The sequence below is a fragment of the Nerophis lumbriciformis genome, linkage group LG05 (assembly GCF_033978685.3).
Source record: "Nerophis lumbriciformis linkage group LG05, RoL_Nlum_v2.1, whole genome shotgun sequence".
NCBI lineage: Eukaryota > Metazoa > Chordata > Actinopteri > Syngnathiformes > Syngnathidae > Nerophis > Nerophis lumbriciformis.
Window position 1 is genome coordinate 527,501 of NC_084552.2, and position 27,500 is coordinate 555,000.

The following is a 27,500-nucleotide window of genomic DNA, read 5'->3' on the forward strand; positions in this document are numbered from 1 at the left end:
GAAAAACTGGAATTTTTGGGGAAAATTTTAAGAGACTTGAATGTTCTGAATGATTGGTTGGTGTTGGAATTATTCAAATCGGTCGAGAAATGGTATTAAGGAATTCCAGGAATTTCGGGAAAACCGGGAATTTTTCAAGTTTAAAAAAAAATGTTGTTTTTTGTCCTGATTAAGAGGAATGTTTGGACAGTGGAACAGTTGAAGCAGGTTGAAAAATGTGGAAGGAGTAGTCGCCAGAAAAAAAGAGCGAAAAAATGGTTTTCTGGGATTTCCTGGAATTTTTTTGAACTTGGAAGAATGATAGTTTGAATGTCCAGTATGGTGGAATATGTTGAAGGCAGAATGGTTTGAATCGGTTGAAAAATGTGGGGATTGTGGAAGTTTAAAAAATTGACAATTCATTTTGAATGGGGAAAATATCCCTGAAAACTCTGGGAATTTTTTTAAATTGTTGAAAGGGAGCACACAATTTTGAACAGGCTGAACATTTTGGAGTTGGGACGGTTTGAATCAAAAAATGTGGGCATTATGGAACTTTGAAAAATGTCCCATTCATTTCAATGGAAATTTCATGGAAATTTGGGATTTTTCACAAAAAACTGGAATTTTTGGGAAACATTTTAAGAGACTTGAATGTTCTGAATGATTGGTTGGTGTTGGAATTATTCAAATCGGTCGAGAAATGGTATTAAGGAATTCCAGGAATTTCGGGAAAACCGGGAATTTTTCAAGTTTAAAAAACAACTTTGTTTTTTGTCCTGATTAAGAGGAATGTTTGGACAGTGGAACAGTTGAAGCGGGTTGAAAAATGTGGAAGGAGTAGTCACCAGAAAAAAAGAGTGAAAAAATGGTTTTCTGGGATTTCCTGGAATTTTTTTGAACTAGGAAGAATGATAGTTTGAATGTCCGGTATGGTGGAATATGTTGAAGGTGGAATGGTTTGAATCGGTTGAAAAATGTGGGAATTGTGGAAGTTTAAAAAATTGACAATTCATTTTGAATGGGGAAAATATCCCTGAAAACTCTGGAAATTTTTTTAAATTGTTGAAAGGGAGCACACAATTGTAAACAGGCTGAATATTTTGGAGTTGGAACGGTTTGAATAAAAAAATGTGGGCATTATGGAACTTTGAAAAATGTCCCATTCATTTCAATGGAAATTTCATGGAAATTTGGGATTTTTCACGAAAAACTGGAATTTTTGGGAAAAATTTTAAGAGACTTGAATGTTCTGAATGATTGGTTGGTGTTGGAATTATTCAAATCGGTCGAGAAATGGTATTAAGGAATTTCGGGAAAACTGGGAATTTTTCAAGTTTAAAAAACAACTTTTTTTTTTGTCCTGTTTAAGAGGAATGTTTGGACAGTGGAACGGTTGAAGCAGGTTGAAAAATGTGGAAGGAGTAGTCACCAGAAAAAAAGAGTGAAAAAATGGTTTTCTGGGATTTCCTGGAATTTTTTTGAACTTGGAAAAATGATAGTTTGAATGTCCAGTATGGTGGAATATGTTGAAGGCGGAATGGTTTGAATCGGTTGAAAAATGTGGGAATTGTGGAAGTTTAAAAAATTGACAATTCATTTTGAATGGGGAAAATATCCCGGAAAACCTGGAAATCTGGGAATTTTTTGAATATTTCCAGGAGAAATGGTGACAACGCTGGCGTAAATGTTGCAAACAGCCCCTTTAAGCCAACCACCTAATTAGATCCAAATATGAAGAAGTCCACCCCTGGCAACATTATAAGTAGAGCAATAATCATTGGTACTTTAACTTTAACTTTAACTTTAAAAGTAGTGAATCATTGATGAGTTCCAATGACCTACAAAAACAAGCAAGAAGAGAAAATGACCTACAAAAAGAAGCAAGAAGAGAAAAGGAATCAAGCGTCTATTTCAAGTGGACTTATTGTCTTTGTCTCCTCTCCACCTGCCTGGGCCTCCTTTCTTTGTCATTGTCTGATATTTACATTTCCTCTTTTAGGATTGAAAGTGGCGCTCGCAGCTTAAAGTCTGTCAGTGTGTTGAGCACACAGCCAGGGACAAGCTGACTAAAGTCTGTCAGTGTGTTGAGCACACAGCCAGGGACAAGCTGACTAAAGTCTGTCAGTGTGTTGAGCACACAGCCAGGGACAAGCTGACTAAAGTCTGTCAGTGTGTTGAGCACACAGCCAGGGACAAGCTGACTAAAGTCTGTCAGTGTGTTGAGCACACAGCCAGGGACAAGCTGACAAAAGTCTGAAATGAAATATTCCAAAAATGTGTCGCGGAAAACAAACCATTGGCTGGAAGTCCAGAAGAAAGTGAAGATTGCAACCATGAAGCAATTACAGCAAGTCTGCTTTGAGAGGTGGACACAAGGAGGCCCAGGAAACACAGACACTGGAATTCATCTTATTGTGTGAATGATCCAAAAAATTCCCAGATTTCCCACAATTCCAGGTTTTCCGGGACATTTTTCCCATTCGAAATGAATTGGCCACTTTTCAAGCTTCCACCATTTCCACATTTTTCAGCCGATTCAAACCATTCCACCTTCAACATATTCCACCATACTGGACATTCAAACTATCATTTTTCCAAGTTCAAAAAAATTCCAGGAAATCCCAGAAAACCCTTTTTTCTGGCGACTACTCCTTCCACTGTCCAAACATTCCTCTTAATCAGGACAAAAAACAAAGTTGTTTTTCAAACTTGAAAAATTCCCGGTTTTCCCGAAATTCTTTAATACCATTTCTCGACCGATTTGAAGAATTCCAACACCAACCAATCATTCAGAACATTCAAGTCTTTTAACATTTTCCCAAAAAATTTCCGCTTTTCCCGAAATTCCCAAATTTCCATGAAATTCCCATTGAAAGTTCCATAATTCCCACATTTTTTTTATTCAAACTGTTCCAACTCCAAAATATTCAGCCTGTTAAAAATTGTGTGCTCCTTTTCAACAATTTAAAAAAATTCCCATATTTCCCAGAATTCCAGGTTTTCCGGGACATTTTTCCTATTCAAAATGAATTGGCCACTTTTCAAGCTTCCACAATTTCCACATTTTTCAGCCGATTCAAACCATTCCACCTTCAACATATTCCACCATACTGGACATTCAAACTATCATTTTTCCAAGTTCAAAAAAATTCCAGGAAATCCCAGAAAACCCTTTTTTCTGGCGACTACTCCTTCCACCGTCCAAATATTCCTCTTAATCAGGACAAAAAACAAAGTTGTTTTTTAAACTTGAAAAATTCCCGGTTTTACCGAAATTCCTTAATACCATTTGTCGACCGATTTGAAGAATTCCAACACCAACCAATCATTCAGAACATTCAAGTCTTTTAACATTTTCCCAAAAAATTTCCGCTTTTCCCGAAATTCCCAAATTTCCATGAAATTCCCATTGAAATGAATGGGACATTTTTCAAAGTTCCATAATTCCCACATTTTTTGATTCAAACCGTTCCAACTCCAAAATATTCAGCCTGATCAAAATTGTGTGTTCCCTTTCAACAATGTAAAACCAATTCCCGGATTTCCAAGAATTCCCAGTTTTCAGGGACATTTTCCCCATTCAAAATGAATTGGCCATTTTTTAAACTTCCACAATTCCCACATTTTTCAACCGATTCAAACCATTCCACCTTCAACACATTCAACTCATCCTGGAAATTCAAACAACCAAAATTCCCTGTCACTACTTCAACATTTCTTGACCGATTTAAACAATTCCAACACCGACCAATTCAGCTCAATCAGGAGATTCAGAATCTTAGTCATTTTTTTTTTAAAACCTGGTTTTCCCCAAATTCACAAATTTCGAGGAAGTACACATTGAAATGAATGGGACATTTTTCAAAGTTCCATAATTCCCACATTTTTTTATTCTAACCCTTCAAACTCCAAAATATTCAGCCTGTTCAAAATTGTGTGCTCCCTTTCAACAATTATAAAAAAATTCCCGGATTTCCAAGAATTCAGAGTTTTCAGGGACATTTTCCCCAGTCAAAATGAATTGGCCATTTTTAAACTTCCACAATTCCCACATTTTTCAACCGATTCAAACCATTCCACCTTCAACACATTCAACTCATCCTGGAAATTGAAACAACCAAAATTCCCTGTCATTACGTCAACATTTCTTGTCCGATTTAAACAATTTTAACACCAACCAATTCAGCTCAATCCGGAGATTCATGCTCCTAATCCTTTTTTTTTTTTAAATCCCGGTTTTCCCAAAATTCCTAAATTTCCAGGAAGTTCCCATTGAAATGAATGGGACATTTTTCAAAGTTCCATAATTCCCACATTTTTTTATTCTAACCCTTCAAACTCCAAAATATTCAGCCTGTTCAAAATTGTGTGCTACCTTTCAACAATTTAAACAAATTCCCGGATTTCCAAGAATTCCCAGTTTTCAGGGACATTTTCCCCATTCAAAATGAATTGGCCATTTTTTAAACTTCCACAATTCCCACATTTTTCAACCGATTCAAACCATTCCACCTTCAACACATTCAACTCATCCTGGAAATTCAAACAACCAAAATTCCCTGTCACTACTTCAACATTTCTTGTCCGATTTAAACAATTCCAACACCGACCAATTCAGCTCAATCAGGCGATTCATGCTTCTAATCTTTTTTTTAAATCCCGGTTTTCCCAAAATTCCTAAATTTCCAGGAAGTTCCCATTGAAATGAATGGGACATTTTTCAAAGTTCCATAATTCCCACATTTTTTTATTCTAACCCTTCAAACTCCAAAATATTCAGCCTGTTCAAAATTGTGTGCTCCCTTTCAACAATTTAAAAAAAAATTCCCGGATTTCCAAGAATTCCGAGTTTTCAGGGACATTTTCCCCATTCAAAATGAATTGTCAATTTTTTAAACTTCCACAATTCCCACATTTTTCAACCGATTCAAACCATTCCACCTTCAACACATTCAACTCATCCTGGAAATTAAACAACCAAAATTCCCTGTCACTACTTCAACATTTCTTGTCCGATTTAAACAATTCCAACACCAACCAATTCAGCTCAATCAGGAGATTCATGCTCCTAATAATTTTTTTTTAAATCCCGGTTTTCCCAAAATTCCCAAATTTCCAGGAAGTTCCCATTGAAATGAATGGGACAATTTTCAAAGTTCCATAATTCCCACATTTTTTGATTCAAACCGTTCCAACTCCAAAATATTCAGCCTGTTCAAAATTGTGTGCTCCCTTTCAACAATTTAAAAAAAATTCCCGGATTTCCAAGAATTCCGCGTTTCCAGGGACATTTTCGCCATTCAAAATGAATTGTCAATTTTTTAAACTTCCACAATTCCCACATTTTTCAACCGATTCAAACCATTCCACCTTCAACACATTCAACTCATCCTGGAAATTGAAACAACCAAAATTCCCTGTCACTACTTCAACATTTCTTGTCCGATTTAAACAATTTTAACACCAACCTATTCAGCTCAATCTGGAGATTCATGCTCCTAATCCTTTTTTTTTTTTGGAATCCTGGTTTTCCCAAAATTCCCAAATTTCCAGGAACTTCCCATTGAAATGAATGGGACATTTTTATAAGTTCCACATATTCCCACATTTTTCAACCTATTCCAACATCAACACATTCCACTCATCCTGGACATTCAAACTAACACTTTCCCAAGTTCCAAACCAATTTCCGGTTTTCCTGGAAATTCAAACTTTTCAACATTCAAACAATTTCAACATTAAAACAATTTTTACATTCATACTACATTCTGTCAGAATTTCAGTTCAACTTTAGCATTGGAGCATTCACACCTTATCGAGTTAAAAATGTGTTTTGATCTTTTTACGACAACTCTAGTGGTTTGAGGTGCGTCGGTTTGCGTATGTGTCTCATGTTGCCACCTGCCTGGGCGGGCTTGAAGGGGGCCTGTGCTCCGTAGGGCTTGGGCAGAGGGAGATCGTCCGTCTGGGGAACGTAGGCGTCGGGCCGGCTCTCGGCGGTGGTGAACTGACCGTTAGGCAACTGGTTCCACTCGTCTTCGTCCGCCGTCTGCACACACACACACACACACACACACACACACACACACACACACACACACACACACACACACACACACACACACACACACACACACACACACACGCGCACAAGTTTGATATTTATGCATGACCTTGGACTGGGGGAGCTGAAATTAAATTTTCCACAAGTTTAATCATGAAAATGGAATAATAAATTCAGTATTTGTGAGATGTCAAAACAAATGTAAGTGCTCAGAATGGCAATAAACAAAACATTCCCTTCGTCAGTGCGGAACATCTTATTAGTTAGAAATTGGGAAGAAGTACGCAGTTAATTCAGAGCAACCTTTTGTTTATGTGCCTTTTTGCTTGCACAATCCTGTCCTCATTCAAGTTTGACGCACTTTTTACCACATTACATTTGATATTATTTTTGCTAAAAACATGCACCTGGGGATAGGTTGATTGGCAACACTAAATGGGCCCTAGTGTGTGAATGTTGTCTGTCTATCTGTGTTGGCCCTGCGATGAGGTGGCGACTTGTCCAAGGTGTACGCCGCCTTCCGCCCGAATGCAGCTGAGATAGGCTCCAGCACCCCCCGCAACCCCAAAAGGGACATGCGGTAGAAAATGGATGGATGGATGGATAGTTTAACGTAGCAACTCACTTGGTGTTATTGAGTTGAGAACAGCCAAAGTAGATGCCCATATCGGCTGTACAAATGTACTTTACAAAAGAGAAGTGTGGGATACTTCTTTTGTTGCCTTATTTGTATTTGACTTTATTAAATGGATTTATATTATTATTACAAACCCCGTTTCCATATGAGTTGGGAAATTGTGTTGGATGTAAATATAAACGGAATACAATGATTTGCAAATCCTTTTCAAGCCATATTCAGTTGAATATGCTACAAAGACAACATATTTGATGTTCAAATGGCTGCAACACGTGCCAAAGTAGTCCGGAAAGGGCATGTTCACCACTGTGTTACATGGCCTTTCCTTTTAAAAGCACTCAGTAAACGTTTGGGGAACTGAGGAGACACATTTTTGAAGCTTCTCAGGTGGAATTCTTTTCCCATTCTTGCTTGATGTACAGCTTAAGTTGTTCAACAGTCCGGGGGTCTCCCTTCTGCTATTTTAGTAATGCACCACACATTTTCAATGGGAGACAGGTCTGGACTACAGGCAGGCCAGTCTAGTACCTGCACTCTTTTACTATGAAGCCACGTTGATGTAACACGTGGCTTGGCATTGTCTTGCTGAAATAAGCAGGGGCGTCCATGGTAACGTTGCTTGGATGGCAACATATGTTGCTCCAAAACCTGTATGTACCTTTCAGCATTAATGGCGCCTTCACAGATGTGTGAGTTACCCATGTCTTGGGCACTAATACACCCCCATACCATCACACATGCTGCCTTTTACACTTTGCGCCTATAACAATCCGGATGGTTCTTTTCCTCTTTGGTCCGGAGGACACGACGTCCACAGTTTCCAAAAACAATTTGAAATGTGGACTCGTCAGACCACAGAACACTTTTCCACTTCGTATCAGTCCATCTTAGATGAGCTCAGGCCCAGCGAAGCCGACGGCGTTTCTGGGTGTTGTTGATAAACGGTTTCCGCCTTGCATAGGAGAGTTTTAACTTGCACTTACAGATGTAGCGACCAAATGTAGTTACTGACAGTGGGTTTCTGAAGTGTTCCTGAGCCCATGTGGTGATATCCTTTACACACTGATGTCGCTTGTTGATGCAGTACAGCCTGAGGGATGGAAGGTCACGGGCTTAGCTGCTTACGTGCAGTGATTTCTCCACATTCTCTGAACCCTTTGATGATATTACGGAGCGTAGATGGTGAAATCCCTAAATTCCTTGCAATAGCTGCTTGAGAAAGGTTTTTCTTAAACTGTTCAACAATTTGCTCACGCATTTGTTGACAAAGTGGTGACCCTCGCCTTGTCCTTGTTTGTTTATGAGTTTGAACATCAAATATGTTGTCTTTGTAGCATATTCAACTGAATATGGCTTGAAAAGGATTTGCAAATCATTGTATTCCGTTTATATTTACATCTAACACAATTTCCCAACTCATATGGAAACGGGGTTTGTCGCTTAGATGTAGATAATGGGTTTTCTGTAAAGCGCTTCGAGTCACTTGAGGAAAAAGTGCTATATAAATGTTTCTCTGGTGTTTTATGCCAAGCAAGTCAAGTTCCTTGTGTGTTACTCCTACTTGGCCAATAAAGCTGATTGTGATTCTGAATTGCATGTTTTAACACCTGGAGTTAAGTCATATGAAGTGTGTGGGGAAAGTTCCAGGAATGTTGCTGTTTTGCTGCAAGGGGAAATTGTCTACTGCGATTTATCGCCACATGGTCACACAATCAATAAGCAGGTCTACAAAAAATGATGAGTTTGTTGAAGTACAGGCAGCTCTTGGCTGTTTCACCGCGACAACACGCCTAATCACAATGCCCTGAGCAATCTGACAGTTCCTGGCCGAAAGGAACAACCTCCCTCCTCACCTGACCTAGCTCACTGGGATTTTTCTTTTCCTTTTTCAAGATGGCCGTGACAATGGAGCTGCAGGGGATACTGGAATGATCCTTCCAGTGTGGCCGATAACGCCAGGGAAAAAGTGTCAGGCTCCAGGGTGGATTACTTTGCAGTTTGTATTGGAAACAACGTTTTGTAGCACAACCCTATTTTTCGGACTATAAGTCGCAGTTTTTTTCATAGTTTGGCCGGGGGTGCGACTTATACTCAGGAGCGACTTATGTGTGAAATGATTAACACATAAAATATCAACTAATATTATTGATCTCATTCACATAAGAGACTAGACGTATAAGATTGCATCAGATTTAGCGATTAGGTGTAGGGATGTCCGATAATGGCTTTTTTGCCGATTTCCGATATTGTCCAACTCTTAATTACCGATACCGATATCAACCGATACCGATATATACAGTCGTGGAATTAACACATTATTGTGCCTAATTTGGACAACCAGGTATGGTGAAGATAAGGTCCTTTTTAAAAAAAAAAATTAAAATAAGATAAATAATTAAAAAAAAAAAATTCTTGAATAAAAAAGAAAGTAAAACAATATAAAAACAGTTACATAGTGTCATGTCTGTGTAATCAGGTTTTGTTTTAGTCATGTTTTGTTTTGTTTAGTTATTGGACTCTTTAGTTGTGTCATGTCTGTGTGATCATGTTTTTGTTTTGGTCATGTTCGTTTTGGGTTTTGGACTTTTTGTGCACTTTTGTTTTGTCACCATAGCAACCATTAGTTTCCACCTGTCACGTCACACACCTGTTTCACGCTTTGAGTCACGCACCTGCTTTCACTAATCATGTCCATAGTATTTAAGTTCATTCTTTTCAGTTTGTTGTTCGGACGACCTCACCACATTTATGCTTCTGTACACTCTTCATCCTCTAAGATCTTGCTTCATGTCCCTTGTCAAAGTAAGTTTTTGTTCCATGTTTATAGTCTTTTTGTTTTTCATAGTTTGTTCTCCGCCACTGTGCGTGCTTTTCATTTGTACTTTTTTGCTATAGTCTTTTGGTTTCATAGTTTATTCTCCGCCACTGTGCGCGATTTTTGTTTGATCCTTTTCTTTGTATTTATAGTCTTTAAATAAAAAATGTACTTACATTCCCGTCTCGCCTGAGCCAACTTTCCATTGCATCCCGGAAAAGCTAACACCCAAGACCAAGTCGTGACAAGTTTTTGGTTGTTCACTCCCTTGTTTTGTTTCCATAGCAACCCATTAGTTTTCACCTGTCACATCACGCACCTGTTTCACGTTTTGAGTCACGCACCTGTTTTCGTTAATCATATAAAAAGTTAAAGTTAAAGTACCAATGATTGTCACACACACACACTAGGTGTGGCGAGATTATTCTCTGCATTTGACCCATCACCCTTGATCACCCCCTGGGAGGTGAGGGGAGCAGTGGGCAGCAGCGGTTGCCGCGCCCGGGAATCATTTTTGGTGATTTAACCCCCAATTCCAACCCTTGATGCTGAGTGCCAAGCAGGGAGGTAATGGGTCCCATTTTCATAGTCTTTGGTATGACTCGGCCGGGATTTGAACTCACAACCTACCGATCTCAGGGCGGACACTCTAACCACTAGGCCACTGAGTAGGTATCTGTGTTATTTAAGCTTTTCTTTTTCTGTTGGTCAGGCTGGCAACACCTCACTCTTTATCGTCACTCTGCAGAATGCCATGTTCACAGTCCCATGCCAAGTAAGTTTTTGTTTCATTGTTCACAGTTTCTGCCTTTGTGCAAGTTTTGTTTTCATTAGCCAAGTTTTTTTACCTCCGCCATTGTGCGCGCCTTTCGTTTGTTCTTTTTTGATAATATTAAATAAAATCATGTACTCACATTCCCGTCTCGCCCGAGCCAACTTTCCGTTGCCTTCCGGAAAAAACAACCCCAAAGGCCAAGTCTTGACACATAGAAACTAGTAATGAATGAAAATGAGTCAAATGAAGTGTTAAAGGTTAGTACTATTAGTGGAGCAGCAGCACGCACAATCATGTGTGCTTACGGACTGTATCCCTTGCAGACTGTATTGATATATATTGATATATAATGTAGGAACCACAATATTAATAACAGAAAGAAACAACCCTTTTGTGTGAATGAGTGTGAATGGGGGAGGGAGGTTTTTTGGGTTGGTGCACTAATTGTAAGTGTATCTTGTGTTTTTTATGTTGATTTAAAGGCCTACTGAAAGCCACTACTAGCGACCACGCAGTCTGATAGTTTATATATCAATGATGAAATCTTAACATTGCAACACGGCCGGGTTAGCTTACTAAAGTGCAATTTTAAATTTTGCGCGAAATATCCTGCTGAAAACGTCTCGGTATGATGACGTCAGCGCGTGACGTCACGGATTGTAGAGGACATTTTGGGACAGCATGGTGGCCAGCTATTAAGTCGTCTGTTTTCATCGCAAAATTCCACAGTATTCTGGACATCTGTGTTGGTGAATCTTTTGCAATTTGTTCAATGAACAATGGAGACAGCAAAGAAGAAAGCTGTAGGTGGGAAGCGGTGTATTGCGGCCGACGGCAGCAACACAAACACAGCCGGTGTTTCAATGTTTACATTCCCAAAAGATGACAGTCAAGCTTTACCATTGGCCTGTGGAGAACTGGGACAACAGAGACTCTTACCAGGAGGACTTTGAGTTGGATGCGCAGACGCGGTACCGTGAGTACGCATGCAGCTGCGGCTTCCAAACATTTGATCGCTTGCCCGTACGTGCGTGCCGCTATGTGCATGTCACGTACGTAACTTTGGGGACTTTGGGGAAATATATGTACTGTATGAACTTTGGGGAGGTGAACGGTACTTTGGGCTGTGGGATTGAGTGTGTTGTGCAGGTGTTTGAGTTGTATTGGCGGGTTATATGGACGGGAGGGGGGAGGTGTTTGTTATGCGGGATTAATTTGTGGCATATTAAATATAAGCGTGGTTGTGTTGTGGCTAATAGAGTATATTGTGTTTATTTACTGTTTTAGTCATTCCCAGCTGAATATCAGGTCCCACCCGCCTCTCACAGCATCTTCCCTATCTGCCCTCTAGTCCTTCACTCTCACTTTCCTCATCCACAAATCTTTCATCCTCGCTCAAATTAATGGGGAAATCGTCGTCGCTTTCTCGGTCCGAATGGCTCTGGCTGCTGGTGGCCATGATTGTAAACAATGTGCAGATGTGAGGAGCTCCACAACCTGTGACGTCACGCTACTCGTCTGCTACTTCCGCTACAGGCAAGGCTTTTTTATCAGCGACCAAAAGTTGCGAACTTTATCGTCGATGTTCTCTACTAAATCCTTTCAGCAAAAATATGTCAATATCGTGAAATGATGAAGTATGACACATAGAATGGACCTGCTATCCCCGTTTAAATAAGAAAATCGCATTTCAGTAGGCCTTTAAAATAAATAAATAAATAAATAAAATAAAATAAAAACGATACTGATAATAAAAAAAACTATACCGATAATTTCCGATATTACATTTTAAAGCATCGACATCTCTAATTAGGAGTGACAGACTGTTTGGTAAACGTATAGCATGTTCTATATGTTATAGTTATTTGAATGACTCTTACCATAATATGTTACGTTAACATACCAGTTGCTTATTTATGCCTCATATAACGTACACTTATTCAGCCTGTTGTTCACTATTCTTTATTTATTTTAAATTGCCTTTCAAATGTCTATTCTTGCTGTTGGCTTTTATCAAATACATTTCCCCCAAAAATGCGACTTATATATGTTTTTTTCCTTCTTTATTATGTATTTTCGGCCGGTGCGACTTATACTCCGAAAAATACGGTATGCGTGGGAATCCATAACGTCCAATTACTCTAAAGCAGTGGTTCTTAACCTGGGTTCGATGGAACCCTAGGGGTTCTGTGAGTCGGGCTCAGACACACCCGACTCATCGTGTAAATACAAACTTCTCCCTATCGGCGTATTACGGATACGACAACAGCTGACTGATTTGCAGGTGTGTCATTTGTTGTGAGTTTATGCACTGTGTTGCTTTTGTTCTTTGAACAAGGTGATGTTCATGCACGCTTCATTTTGTGCACCAGTAATAAAACATGGTAACACTTTAGTATGAGGAACATATTCACCATTAATTAGTTGCTTATTAACATGCAAATTAGTAAAATATTGGCTCTTAACTAGTCATTATTAAGTACTTATTTATGCCTTATTCAGCATGGCCTTATTATAACCCTAACCCTCTAACCCTAACCCTAACCAAATAACTCTAAATTAAGTCTTTGTTACTTAGAATATGTTCCCCTAGTGTCCAAAAAACTCTAAATGAAGTCTTTTTACTCAGAATATGTTCCCCATACTAAAGTGTTACCAAAAACATATAAGTTTGTCTTGAATTTGAAAAAAAACACATTTTATTTTTCACTAAAGAAGGGTTCAGTGAATGTGCATATGAAACTGGTGGGGTTCGGTACCTCCAACAAGGTTAAGAAGCACTGCTCTAAAGACATCCATCCATTGATGTATGGATTATACAGTACAGGCCGCACCTTCTCATTTAATGGGTTTTCTTTATTTTCATGACTATTTACATTGTAGATTGTCACTGAAGGCATCACAACTATGAATGAAAACGTGGTGTTATGTAAATAAATAAATGATAAATGGGTTATACTTGTATAGCGCTTTTCTACCTTCAAGGTACTCAAAGCGCTTTGACACTATTTCCACATTCACACACACATTCACACACTGATGGAGGGAGCTGCCATGCAAGGCGCTAACCAGTAGCCATCAGGAGCAAGGGGTGAAGTGTCTTGCCCAAGGACACAACGGATGTGACTAGGATGGTAGAAGGTGGGGATTGAACCCCAGTAACCAGCAACCCTCCGATTGCTGGCACGGCCACTCTACCAACTTCGCCACGCCGTCCTTATGTTCTTTATTTTCATGACTATTTACATTGTAGATTGTCACTGAAGGCATCAAAACTATGAATGAACACATGTGGAGTTATGTACTTAACAAAAAAAACATGTTTTATATTCTAGTTTCTTCAAAATAGCCACCCTTTGCTCTCATTATTGCTTTGCACACTCTTGCTATGCTCTCAATGAGCACACCTTTGAAGTGAAAACCATTGAGCACTACCTCTTGAAGCTCATGGAGAGAATGCCAAGAGTGTGCAAATAAGTAATCAGAGCAAAGGTTGGCTATTTTGAAGAAACTAGAATATAAAGCATATTTTCAGTTATTTCACCTTTTTTTTTTGTTAAGTACCTTATTTTTGGGAGTATAAGTCGCACCTGTACCGTATTTTTTGGACTATAAGTCGCAGTTTATAGTGTATACTCGGAAAAATACGGTACTTAACAAAAAAAAAAAAGTGAAATAACTGAAAATATGCTTTATATTCTAGTTTCTTCAAAATAGCCAACCTTTGCTCTGATTACTTTTTCGCACACTCTTGGCATTCTCTCCATGAGCTTCAAGAGGTAGTCACCTGAAATGGTTTTCACTTCACAGGTGTGCTTGAAGCTCATTGAGAGAATGCCAAGAGTGTGCAAAGCAATAATGAGAGCAAAGGGTGGCTATTTTGAAGAAACTAGAATATAAAACATGTTTTTTTTGTTAAGTACATAACTCCAGATGTGTGCATTCATAGTTTTGATGCCTTCAGTGACAATCTACAATGTAAATAGTCATGAAAATAAAGAAAACACATTGAATGAGAAGGTGTGTCCAAACTGTTGGCCTGTACTGTGCATTGATATATGATAAGTGGGTCAAAGTTCTGTTAAAGGGTAAAAAAAGCAGACATGGCCTCATGACCTAAAATTCATGCAGTGTGGAAATGAGGTGGGCTGAAATCCCGGAGACTTCAAAGCATATGGATGGATTACGCTGGCCGGCTAACAGGAAACACGTTGAACTCGGTGGACGCTACGATGAGCTCCAAATTCCGCAATGTCCCGTCTGGCGTTTGCACGTGGAGCTCTGTGGTGTCTTTTCGAGGGGCGGCGGCAGGGGCGTCACTAGCTTTTAAGGACAGGGGGGGGCTTTGCCCCCAGGAGATGCACAGGATGCGAGCGAATGTTACGCACGAGCACAAAACTTCACAAACGGCTAACAAAGACTTAGAAATTATTCATTGTTATTATTATTATTTTTTTTTAAATGCACGGGACGAAATGAAATGCTCCCCGGGACGATGGCTTTTAACCATATATTTTCTTTTTCTTTTTATGTATTTATTCATTTTACATTTTATATTAAATGTCTTGGTTTTTCCTCCCTCTGAAAATCCTATTAAATGTTTAACAAGCCATCCTATAATAATAAAACAGCTATTAATGTAACAATACAATAAAACAAATATATTTAATGATGTTTTTTTCATTATTTTAACAATAGGCTTATGTATATTACTTTATAGAGATTCTACAAGAAACACAAAACTTAAAAAAAAAAAAGATTTACAATTGCACACACAAGGTTTTGTGCAGCTTCACTCATTGTAAAGGAAGATAATGTGCTTCGTACACCTGCAGGACCGCAAGCAAGGTCGCAGAGAAAATGCGGGCTGGAATTTGAGTGATGTGGCCATTTTCTATATGAACAAGTGGAATGGATTGGATAGCGACGCACGAAAGGGGCTCTCTACCTTACGCTACGAAGTGAGGGGAAACTGAGTGAATAATAACAGGTTATATAATTATTTATTTAAACTCATATTTGGGCCAATTTATAATGAATATGTCAGCATTTATTTGTAAAAAAACCCCAAAAAACCACCAAATTATTTAGGGGGGCTTAAGAATATTTTAGGGGGGCTTGAGCCCCCCTAAAATAGGCCTAACAACGCCAATGGGCGGCGGTTATAAACAGAAACATGGTGCATTAAAACCAAAACAAACAGGCTAAAGAACAGCTTCTTCCCCAGGGCCATAACCATCCTGAACGGACTGCCCCATTGTCCCTCATAACTGCCTTCTCTTCGGTGCAATAACCCATTCCACCAACCACCCTGTTTTTGTTTTGTTTTTTTCATGTATATATTCATTTCACACCATATTCATTGCACTTCTATATTTTTTATATTTTTATATATTTGCACATTGTTTTTCTAGCATGCACACATCGCACTGTATGAAATGGCCTCAATCTCGTTACCTTGCGTAATGACAATAAAGCTGATTCTGATTCTGATTCTGAAATATTGCGGATGAAAAGACAGCAGAGGAGAGAGCAGCTGGACTCCTTTCACTCCACTTTGGGTGCCAGTGTGGCGTTGGGCTGTTGACAAAAGCTCATCTTGTTTTTGTCTAGACTTTTTGCCAACACATTAAATCTCTCCTCAGCCTTCCGGCGCACACGCTTTTAGGTAGAAAGCAACCCTGGCCTTGGGGCTTGAATCAATTCTTTTGTCATTCTTCTCCACCTCCTCTTCCTCAAGCGCTTTAATCAAGTCCTGAGCAGTGATCTTTGTACGTGTGCTTGTTTCATTGTTACCCTCTCTCGTTCCTCTTTGTCCCTCTGTCTCCTCTTCTTGTCCCGTAGCATCCTCCTCCACTCCTCCTCCATCTCGGGGCAGGGTGGCAGGCCTTGCTCCAGCCGCCTCTGACACCTGTCCATCTGCAGGTACAACAATATCCAGTGTCAGGTTCGACATCTATTAAACAGACGAGAAGCAAGGAATCATGCAGAGACAGAGGTCAATTTGGCTCAATGAGGAGACACGTGTTTTGGGCTGTATTCTAGTTACAGATCCAAACTACGCTCTTTAAAAGTCTAGTCTGCGTGCTTCCTCTACTTATTTGGGAGGTCCCTGTTTACATCCCTGAAGCTGTCGCCGAGGGAAGGGGGTAATCTCGACAACTCCAGTTCGACACAAAAATGCAAATGTATTGACGCTGGTGATATCGCCTTGTCTCTGCTCTGTCTGCGTCACGGCAATGTTCGCCCTTGGCAGTCGGCAGGCCGTTGTTGGACACTTATAACAGACTGGCTTGCAATCTTTTGGATTGCCAGCTTTGCACAGACAAAGAAAAATACCACTTCAGCACATCCATCCATCTTCTTCCACTTATCCGAGGTCGGGTCGCTTAGGCAGCAGCCTAAGCAGGAAAGCCCAGACTTCCCTCTCCCCAGCCATTTCGTCCAGCTCCTCCCAGGGGATCCCGAGGCGTTCCCAGGCCAGCCGGGAGACATAGTCTTCCCAATGTGTCCTGGGTCTTCCCCGTGGCATCCTACCGGTCGGACATGCCCCAAACACCTCCCTAGGGAGGCGTTCTGGTGGCAACCTGACCAGATGTCCGAACGACCTCATTTGGCTCCTCTCGATGTGGAGGAGCAGCGGCTTTACTTTGAGCTCCTCCCGGATGACAGAGCTTCTCACCCTATCTCTAAGGGAGAGGAAACTCATTTCGGCCGCTTGTACCCGTGATCTTGTCCTTTCGGTCATAACCCAAAGCTCATGACCATAGGTGAGGATGGGAACGTAGATCGACCGGTAAATTGAGAGCTTTGCCTCCCGGCTCAGCTCCTTCTTCACCACAACGGATCGATACAGCGTCCGCATTACTGAAGACGCCGCACCGATCTGCCTGTCGATCTCACGATCCACTCTTCCCTCACTCGTGAACAAGACTCTGAGGTACTTGAACTCCTCCACTTGGGGCAGGGTCTCCTCCCCAACCCGGAGATGGCACTCCACCCTTTTCCGGGCGAGAACCATGGACTCGGACTTGGAGGTGCTGATTGTCATCCCAGTCGCTTCACACTCGGCTGCGAACCGATCCAGTGAGAGCTGAAGATCCTGGCCAGATGAAGCCATCAGGACCTCATCATGTTTAAAAAGCAGAGACCTAATCCTGCAGCCACCAAACCAGATCCCCTCAACGCCTTGACTGCGCCTAGAAATTCTGTCCATAAAAGTTATGAACAGAATGGGTGACAAAGGGCAGCCTTGGCGGAGTCCAACCCTCACTGGAAACGTGTCCGACTTACTGCCGGCAATGCGGACCAAGCTCTGGCACTGATCATACAGGGAGCGGACCGCCACAATCAGACAGTCCGATACCCCATACTCTCTGAGCACTCCCCACAGGACTTCCCGAGGGACACGGTCAAATGCCTTCTCCAAGTCCACAAAGCACATGTAGACTGGTTGGGCAAACTCCCATGCACCCTCAAGGACCCTGCCGAGAGTATAGAGCTGGTCCACAGTTCCACGACCAGGACGAAAACCACACTGTTCCTCCTGAATCCGAGGTTGGACTATCCGGCGTAGCCTCCTCTCCAGTACACCTGAATAGACCTTAGGAGTGTGATCCCACGATAGTTGGAACACACCCTCCGGTTCCCCTTCTTAAAGATATATACATCATTATTGTAAAAGCAGTCACCTGACTTTGTATTGTAGTCAAATGATTGCAGCACTGACCTGGAGCTCTTTCTCTTTGCTTTCCTGCTGGAGGCACAAGACGGCCGCTTGCTTCATTGACAGTTGGGCAGACGTGGCCATCAGACGACGGCTGGTGTCGATGATGTGTGTCCGCATCTCATTCAACTGGATACAAACAATTGTGAGCGTGTATTGATCTGAGGTTCCTGTGAACATTATCAATCATCCAGGTCATCGAGTCGATCGCGACTGGACGGTTTAGATCAGGGGTGTCAAACTCATTTTAGCTCAAGGGCCGCATGAAGGAAAATCTGTTCCCACACGGGCCGGACTGGTAAAATCATGGCATAATAACTTAACAATAGAGATGTCCGATAATATCGGACTGCCGATATTATCAGCCCATAAATGCTTTAAAATGTAATATCGGAAATTATCGGTATCGGTTTCAAAAAGTAAAATTTATGACTTTTTAAAAGGCCGCTGTACGGACGTAGGGAGAAGTACAGAGCAGTCATACTTGCCAACCCTCACCATTTTCCCGGGAGACTCCCGAATTTCAGTGCCCCTCCCGAAAATCTCCCGAGGCAACCATTCTCCCGAATATCTCCCGACTTCCACCCAGACGACAATATTGGGGGCGTGCGTTAAAGACTTTAACGCATGCCGGCCCAATCACATAATATCTACGGCTTTTTAAAAACACAAATGAATGCAAGGTCACATTGAGGGCGGCCGTACAAACAACTTTAACACTGTTACAAATATGCGCCACACTGTGAACTGTCGGAGGCAGATATTTACATATATCCGAATTTAAGTTGTACTTCTTCCATTTCTTTGTCATATTTGAAAACAGCTCGTGTTTTCCATTTCTTCTCTTGATGCTCTGTCAGCAAGTATACTGTGTGTGTTAACCTTGAGTTCTTTGGAATGGGTTTTGACTAGCATTTGTTTTGTCTACAGAGATGGGACGAGAGAGAGGGTGGTGGGATCGGGAAGACAGACCATTTTGGGAGGCGCGATAGAATGTTCTAGGGTTAGACTGGTCTCAATCAATGTATATTGGCAAAGCTTTGAGAATATACAACAAAATACCTATTCTGTCTCTGGTGGTTTTTCAACTCAGCTTTAAGTGTCGGAAAGAACTTGGGAGCGAATTGTGACTTGAATTCCCTGGGAGGAACAACTGGTCCAAAACGCAACAGAACCCACACCAAACAAGAATGACAAACACATTTCGGGAGAACATCCGCACCGTAACACAACATAAACACAACAGAACAAATACCCAGAACCCCTTGCAGCACTAACTCTTCCGGGACGCTACAATATACCCCCCCACCACCCCCTACCCCCCCACTTCATGCTCTCTCAGGGAGAGCATGTCCCAAATTCCAAGCTGCTGTTTTGAGGCATGTTAAAAAAAAAAAAATGCACTTTGTGACTTCAATAATAAATATGGCAGTGCCATGTTGGCATTTTTTTTCTCCATAACTTGAGTTGATTTATTTTGTAAAACCTTCTTACATTGTTTAATGCATCCAGCGGGGCATCACAACAAAATTAGGCCTAATAATGTGTTCATTCCACCACTGTATATATCGGTATCGCTTGATATCGGAATCGGTAATTAAGAGTTGGTCAATATCGGCAAAAAAGCCATTATCGGACATCTCTACTTAACAATAAAGTTCTCAGTTGGTTATTTATGCCTCATATAACGTACACTTATTCAGCCTGTTGTTCACTATTCTTTATTTATTTTAAATTGCCTTTCAAATGTCTATTCTTGGTGTTGGCTTTTATCAAATAAATTTCCCCAAAAAATGCGACTTATACTCCAGTGCGACTTATATATGTTTTTTTCCTTCTTTATTATGCATTTTCGGCCGGTGCGACTTATAGTCCCAAAAATACGGTACTCTGCCTCTCACCTGGCTCGAAACCCCCTGTTCTCATCATCCACCTTCCTGTTCTCATCATCCACCTTCCTGTTCTCATCATCCACCTTCCTGTTCTCATCATCCACCTTCCTGTTCTCATCATCCACCTTCCTGTTCTCATCATCCACCTTCCTGTTCTCATCATCCACCTTCCTGTTCTCATCATCCGCCTTCCTGTTCTCATCATCCACCTTCCTGTTCTCATCATCCACCTTCCTGTTCTCATCATCCACCTTCCTGTTCTCATCATCCACCTTCCTGTTCTCATCATCCGCCTTCCTGTTCTCATCATCCGCCTTCCTGTTCTCATCATCCGCCTTCCTGTTCTCATCATCCACCTTCCTGTTCTCATCATCCACCTTCCTGTTCTCATCATCCACCTTCCGTTTAGCCATTATTTGCTGAAAGTTGACATGTGTCCTGAATGCTGATGTATAATGAAGCCGAGGCCCACTTGCGGCGCTGCAGTAAGTTTGCGGGCTAATGTTGCATTGTGGGAAATGGAGTATTGGTGTGGGCCGGTTCTAATACTAATCAAATATCATAGATCATTCATTTGCGGGCCTTGACTTTGACACTGAGGGTTTAGATTGTCTGAGAAGATGTTTGGGCACTCATCAGTTCATGCCTACAGACTTGTATAGCCTTATAATTTTGTATGAAAAAAGACCTGAATAGACCCGCTCATCGGCAGTGCGCCTTTTAATCCGGTGCGCCCTATGGTCCGAAAAATACGCTAATTTGTCATTAAATAAGTCGACAGTGAACAGTTATAAAAATATCGTGAGTTTCAGCAAATTTTCTTTGATCCCTTAGTGAGCTACTCTCAATCAGCTACAAACCCTGTTTCCATATGAGTTGGGAAATTGTGTTAGATGTAAATATAAACGGAATACAATAATTTGTAAATCCTTTTCAAGCCATATTCAGTTGAATATGCTACAAAGACAACATATTTGATTTTTTTTTTTGCAAATAATCATTAACTTTAGAATTTGATGGCAGCAACACGTGACAAAAAAGTTGGGAAAGGTGGCAATAAATACTGATAAAGTTGAGGAATGCTCATCAAAGACTTATTTGGAACATCCCACAGGTGTGCAGGCTAATTGGGAACAGGTGGGTGCCATGATTGGGTATAAAAGTAGATTCCATGAAATGCTCAGTCATTCACAAACAAGGATGGGGCGAGGGTCACCACTTTGTCAACAAATGCCTGAGCAAATTGTTGAACAGTTTAAGAACAACATTTCTCAACGAGCTATTGCAAGGAATTTAGGGATTTCACCATCTACGGTCCGTAATATCATCAAAGGGTTCAGAGAATGTGGAGAAATCACTGCACGTAAGCAGCTAAGCCCGTGACCTTCCATCCCTCAGGCTGTACTGCATCAACAAGCGACATCAGTGTGTAAAGGATATCACCACATGGGCTCAGGAACACTTCAGAAACCCACTGTCAGTAACTACAGTTGGTCGCTACATCTGTAAGTGCAAGTTAAAACTCTCCTATGCAAGGCGAAAACCGTTTATCAACAACACCCAGAAACGCCGTCGGCTTCGCTGGGCCTGAGCTCATCTAAGATGGACTGATACAAAGTGGAAAAGTGTTCTGTGGTCTGACGAGTCCACATTTCAAATTGGTTTTGGAAACTGTGGACGTCGTGTCGTTTGGACCAAAGAGGAAAAGAACCATCCGGATTGTTATAGGCGCAAAGTTGAAAAGCCAGGATCTGTAATGGTATGGGGGTGTATTAGTGGCCAAGACATGGGTAACTTACACATCTGTGAAGGCACCATTAATGCTGAAAGGTACATACAGGTTTTGGAGCAACATATGTTGCCATCCAAGCAACGTTACCATGGACGCCCCTGCTTATTTCAGCAAGACAATGCCAAGCCACGTGTTACATCAACGTGGCTTCATAGTAAAAGAGTGCGGGTACTAGACTGGCCTGCCTGTAGTCCAGACCTGTCTCCCATTGAAAATGTGTGGCGCATTATGAAGCCTAAAATATCGCAACGGAGACCCCCGGACTGTTGTGTTAGAATAATTGTTTGTAAGTTATCACAAAAGAAACGTTGTATTATGAATGCTGTCTTTCGAGGCCTAACAAGAGGAAGAAGGCTCGTAAAACACCACTGTGATTTCAACACGGACAGATGGCAGGATCTGCTCAACTCCCAGAGGAACTCTCTTTGAAGTGTTAAACGAACTCTCTCTGAAGTATTTCACAAACTCTATTCCAACTGTTTGGTGACCGAGGTCAACGCTATTTACGACCCGCTGCCCTCTTGAAGTCCCTGTGGTCAAGAGACGGGAGGGGTTATCCATTGTCCTCCAACACCTGCCCCAGCTGGATCCAGGAAGAGCCCAAGCCCGAGAAATCCTCTTCTTGGACTTCAAAGCGACCGAAAACAATGACTCTTTTACACACTTACCATTCCTGCTGTGACATATGTTGGTGCGTGAACATGGAACATCTGAATTAAAAGAGGAGACGAAAACCTTCTTCGTCAGAGCGTGCTAAGACACTGTAAGAGGTTACAGGTTGACGCATGTCTCTCCTCAATTGAGTCCAAATTGAATTCTGTCTCTGTTTGATTCCTTGCCTTTTGTCTTGTTTAATAGATGTCCTGTGTTTGAACGTGACAGGTTGAACAACTTAAGCTGTACATCAAGCAAGAATGGGAAAGAATTGCACCTGAGAAGCTTCAAAAATGTGTCTCCTCAGTTCCCAAACCTTTACTGAGTGTTGTTAAAAGGAAAGGCCATGTAACACAGTGGTGAACATTATTATTTGCCCAAAAAAAAAAAAGTTTATGAGTTTGAACATCAAATATGTTGTCTTTGTAGCATATTCAACTGAATATGGCTTGAAAATGATTTGCAAATCATTGTATTCCGTTTATATTTACATCTAACACCATTTCCCAACTCATATGGAAACAGGGTTAGTAGTTGGAAGACCGCTGATCTGAACAGTCTTGCTTGGAAATCTACCTTCTTGGCCAGCAACAGTCTGTCCTGGTGGCAGTTTTGGTTCTGTTCTTGGAGTGACTTGGAGAGCCGGGTCACCTGATCCACCAGCAGCTCTTTGTCTGAAAGCTGCCTCTCTCTATCGGCGAGGTTGGCCTCCAGCTGCCAGGAAGGAAACACAAACCCATCTTTAACCGCACAACGTCAACCGACTGAGACAAGAAGGTCATAAACGTTGCAGCACACCTTCTCAATCTTCTTGACCAGGTCAGAAGACGAAGGATCGGAGCCTTTTAGCTCTTTATAATCTGTTGTTTTCATCAGGTTGTCCAGCTTCTGATCTCTGGCCTCCAGCAGCTGTAAGATTGAAAAAAAAAAGTGTGTTAGAAAATGGACACCTGAAGACCTCTTAAACACAGGAAGTGACAAGACTACCACACTGCAAAAAGTCAGTGTTCAAAAACAAGAAAAAAATATATATAAAAATGAGGGGTATTTTATTTGAACTAAGCAAAATTATCTGCCAATAGAACAAGAAAATTCGGCTTGTCAAGACTTTCCAAAACAAGTCAAATTAGCTAACCTCAATGAACCAAAAAATACCTTAAAATAAGTATATTCTCACTAATAACACTTTTCTTGGTAGGAAAAAAAGAGACCTTTTTGCTCAATATATTGAAAAATATTCTTAAAATAAGTAAATGCTAGTGACATTATCTTGACATAATGATTGACATTTATTTTTTTTCCATGCTTGAAGTAAGAAATGATGACTTTAAAAAAGTAGTTTTATACTTGTGAGTGTTGATGACACAGCTTTGCAACACTTGATATTCTAGTTTCAAGCATGTTTACTCAATATAGGTCATCAAATCTCAGCAACAAGATGTAATATCTTACTGAGATCATTTAGGACCAAAACCCTTAAAACAAGTAAAACACTCTAACATAAAATCTGCTTAGTGAGAAGAATTATCTTAACAGACAGAAAATAAGCAAATATCACCCTTATTTGAGATATTTCATCTTACTTAGATTTCAGTTTTTGTAGTGCAGGAACTGTTGAGATTGAGCACTGCAAAAAGTCAGTGTTCAAAAACAAGAAAAAAATATATAAAAATTAGAGGTATTTTACTTGAACTAAGCAAAATTATCTGCTAATAGAACAAGAACATTTAGCTGGTCAAGACTTTCCAAAACAAGTCAAATTAGCTAACTTCAATGAACCCAAAAATACCTTCAAATAAGTATATTCTCACTAATAACACTTTTCTTGGTAGAAAAAAAAGAGACCATTTTGCTCAATATGTTGAAAAATATTCTTAAATTAGGTAAATGCTAGTGACATTATCTTGACTTAATGATATGCGCTCAGCATCATGATTTTTTTTTTCATGCTTGAAGTAAGAAATGATGACTTTAACAAAGTAGTTTTATACTTGTGAGTGTTGATGACACAGCTTTGCAACACTTGATATTCTAGTTTCAAGCATGTTTTACTCAATATAGCTCATCAAATCTCAGCAACAAGCTGTAATATCTTACTGACATCATTTAGGACCAAAACACTTAAAACAAGTAAAACACTCTAACATAAAATCTGCTTAGTGAGAAGAATTATCTTATCAGACAGAAAATAAGCAAATATCACCCTTATTTGAGATATTTCATCTTACTTAGATTTCAGTTTTTGTAGTGCAGGAACTGTTGAGATTGAGCACTGCAAAAAGTCAGTGTTCAAAAACAAGAAAAAAATATATAAAAATGAGGGGTATTTTATTTGAACTAAGCAAAATTATCTGCCAATAGAATAAGAAAATTTGTCTTGTCAAGACTTTCCAAAACAAGTCAAATTAGCTAACCTCAATGAACCCAAAAATACCTTCAAATAAGTATATTCTCACTAATAACACTTTTCTTGGTAGGAAAAAAAGAGACCTTTTTGCTCAATATATTGAAAAATATTCTTAAAATAAGTAAATGCTAGTGACATTATCTTGACATAATGATTGACATGATTTTTTTTTTCATGCTTGAAGAAATGATGACTTTAAAAAAGTAGTTTTATACTTGTGAGTGTTGATGACACAGCTTTGCAACACTTGATATTCTAGTTTCAAGCATGTTTTACTCAATATAGGTCATCAAATCTCAGCTGTAATATCTTACTGACATCATTTAGGACCAAAACCCTTAAAACAAGTAAAACACTCTAACATAAAATCTGCTTAGTGAGAAGAATGATCTTATCAGACAGAAAATAAGCAAATATCAGCCTTATTTGAGATATTTCATCTTACTTAGATTTCACTTTTTGCAGTGTACAGTTGAGTTGAGTATCCCTGGCATAGACCGAAGGTGTCTAACAGAAAAATAGGAAGGATGCTGAGATATATTCCGTGTATCAAAATGGCAAAATCAATAGTGTAGATCAATATATGCTAAGCGATCTGAACAAAACATCAATATGTAAGCATTCTATTATAAGTCAAAATAACAAAATATGTGTAATATTTAACTCTCAGGCCGACTGTTTCATCAGTTCAGTGAAGTTTTGCTGTATTTTGGCCATCATTGTTGTTATGCATCTTCTTTTGAATGTTAAATGAAAAAAACCGTCAAAACATTGGACGTTCTCCAACAATAACCCAAACAGCCAAACGGGACATATAAGTCCTTCATTAAAACAAATGTGATTTTTATATTTTTTTCCAACCCTGAACAAAAATACCAAACAGGTCAATGTTTTAACCCTTTGTAGGACTTTTGATCAAATGACATCATAGTTGTCAATTATTTTCATCTACTAAAGTCTATTGAGAAACCTAAGTGTTCCTGTGTCGTAAATATGTGCAAATTGTTTTATTCAGGTCTCAAACTGAGCCCCCTCTAATTAGGAGCTTAGTTTTTTCTCCTCCCCCCGCACTCATGTTTACCTTTCCTTCCTACCTCTTTACGGGACCCATCAGTCTACCTGTCTCCACTGTCACTGTATATTATTGTATGTCTGTTCTTGGACATGTTGTGCTGAAAGCTAATGTTGTTGTTCTACTTTGACTTGTACTAATGACAATACTTTCTATTGTCGTCTATTGTATTTCCTGTTTGCTTTTGAGGATGGATAAAATTGAATGTCCCCAAAGGGCATACTTGCCAACCTTGAGACCTCCGATTATGGGAGGTCGGGGGAGGGGGACGGGGTGGGCGTGGTCGAGGGTGGGGCGGGGGCGTGGTTAGGGGCGTGGGTAGGAGGGGAGGAGTATATTTACAGCTAGAATTCACCAAGTCAAGTATTTCATATATATATATATATATATATATATATATATATATATATATAAATAAAATAAATACTTGAATTTCAGTGTTCATTTATTTACACATACACACACATAACACTCATCTACTCATTGTTGAGTTAAGGGTTGAATTGTCCATCCTTGTTCTATTCTCTTGTCACTATTTTTCTAACCATGCTGAACACCCTCTCTGATGATGCATTGATGTGTGGCACGCACAAAAGTGCTTTCATCAAATGCATTAGAGTCTGGAAATTTCCATCTCTCCCTAGCATGGCCCAAAACCGGTCAATCTTTGCTTCCTGAGGAAGCGCCAAGCACTTGGTAGTCCACTACTTCTTCCCGGAGGCTATCCAGGTCCAATCACAGCTGCGGCTTGGAACTTACAAGCTGTTATGAGAGTAGCGTATGTGTGTGTGTGGCCCTTTAATAGGTGAGCGTGTGAGGTGAGTGACGTCAGCGAGTGTGTGGGCGAGAGAAGAGAGGGAGCGGTAGCGTGAGTGCGGGCGGGGACTAGTTTGTTTTGTGTTGGATTGGCTGTGTGCAAGCGATCAATAAAGCAAGATTTACAACTAATCGCCGGACTCAGGCAGGAAAGGTGCAACAAAGCGTATTTCTTCATCTTACTCGTCGTGGCTGTATCTTCCTCCTTCTTCTGCTTCGTCTCCTTGTTGTGCACTGCACTCTCTAAAAGCCGTATATGTTATTGATGTTATAGATGGCAGTATTGTCCTGTTTAAGAGTGTCACAACATTGCTGTTTACGGCAGACAAACTGCTTTACGGTATACAAAAACGTGACTGTTGTTATTGTGTGTTGTTACTGCGCTGGGAGGACGTTAATGAAACTGCCTAACAATAAACCCACATAAGAAACCAAGAACTCGCCCTCCATCATTCTACAGTTATAACGTATTTGGGCAGGTATGCTGTTTATATCGTGGGAAAGCGGACTCAGGTCCGCATGGAGCTGGAGGGGGCGTGGCCTCCAGCTCCGCCTGAATTTCGGGAGAAAATTTGTCCCGGGAGGTTTTCGGGAGAGGCGCTAAATTTCAGGAGTCTCCCGGAAAATCCGGGAGGGTTGGCAGTAATACATCCCATTAATATAAAACCCACGTTATGGCACGTTATGTAATTTGTAAATAAAACCAGAATACAAAGATTTGTAAATCCTTTTCAACTTATATTCAATGGAATAGACTGCAAAGACAAGATATTTCATGTTTGAACTGAGAAACTTAATTTTTTTTGCAAATAATCATTCAATTTGAATTTAATGGCAACAACACATTGCAAAGAAGTTGTCACAGGGG

The 27,500-nt window shown here is 40.3% G+C and overlaps 1 protein-coding gene across 1 annotated transcript in view; it reads right to left on the reverse strand.

The window, feature by feature from the left end:
- Positions 1-5,772: 5,772 nt before the first annotated feature.
- The window catches only part of ccdc146 (coiled-coil domain containing 146), a 116,691-nt gene continuing 94,963 nt past the window's right edge, over positions 5,773-27,500 (reverse strand). Inside the window, exons 19-23 of the mRNA XM_061961429.2 lie at positions 23,136-23,246; positions 22,914-23,051; positions 18,003-18,128; positions 16,070-16,192; positions 5,773-6,031 (exon numbers count right to left, since the gene is read on the reverse strand). Of these exons, the coding sequence (XP_061817413.1) occupies positions 5,825-6,031; positions 16,070-16,192; positions 18,003-18,128; positions 22,914-23,051; positions 23,136-23,246 (705 nt within the window). The 3' untranslated portion in view covers positions 5,773-5,824. The remainder of the gene's footprint in view (positions 6,032-16,069; positions 16,193-18,002; positions 18,129-22,913; positions 23,052-23,135; positions 23,247-27,500) is intronic.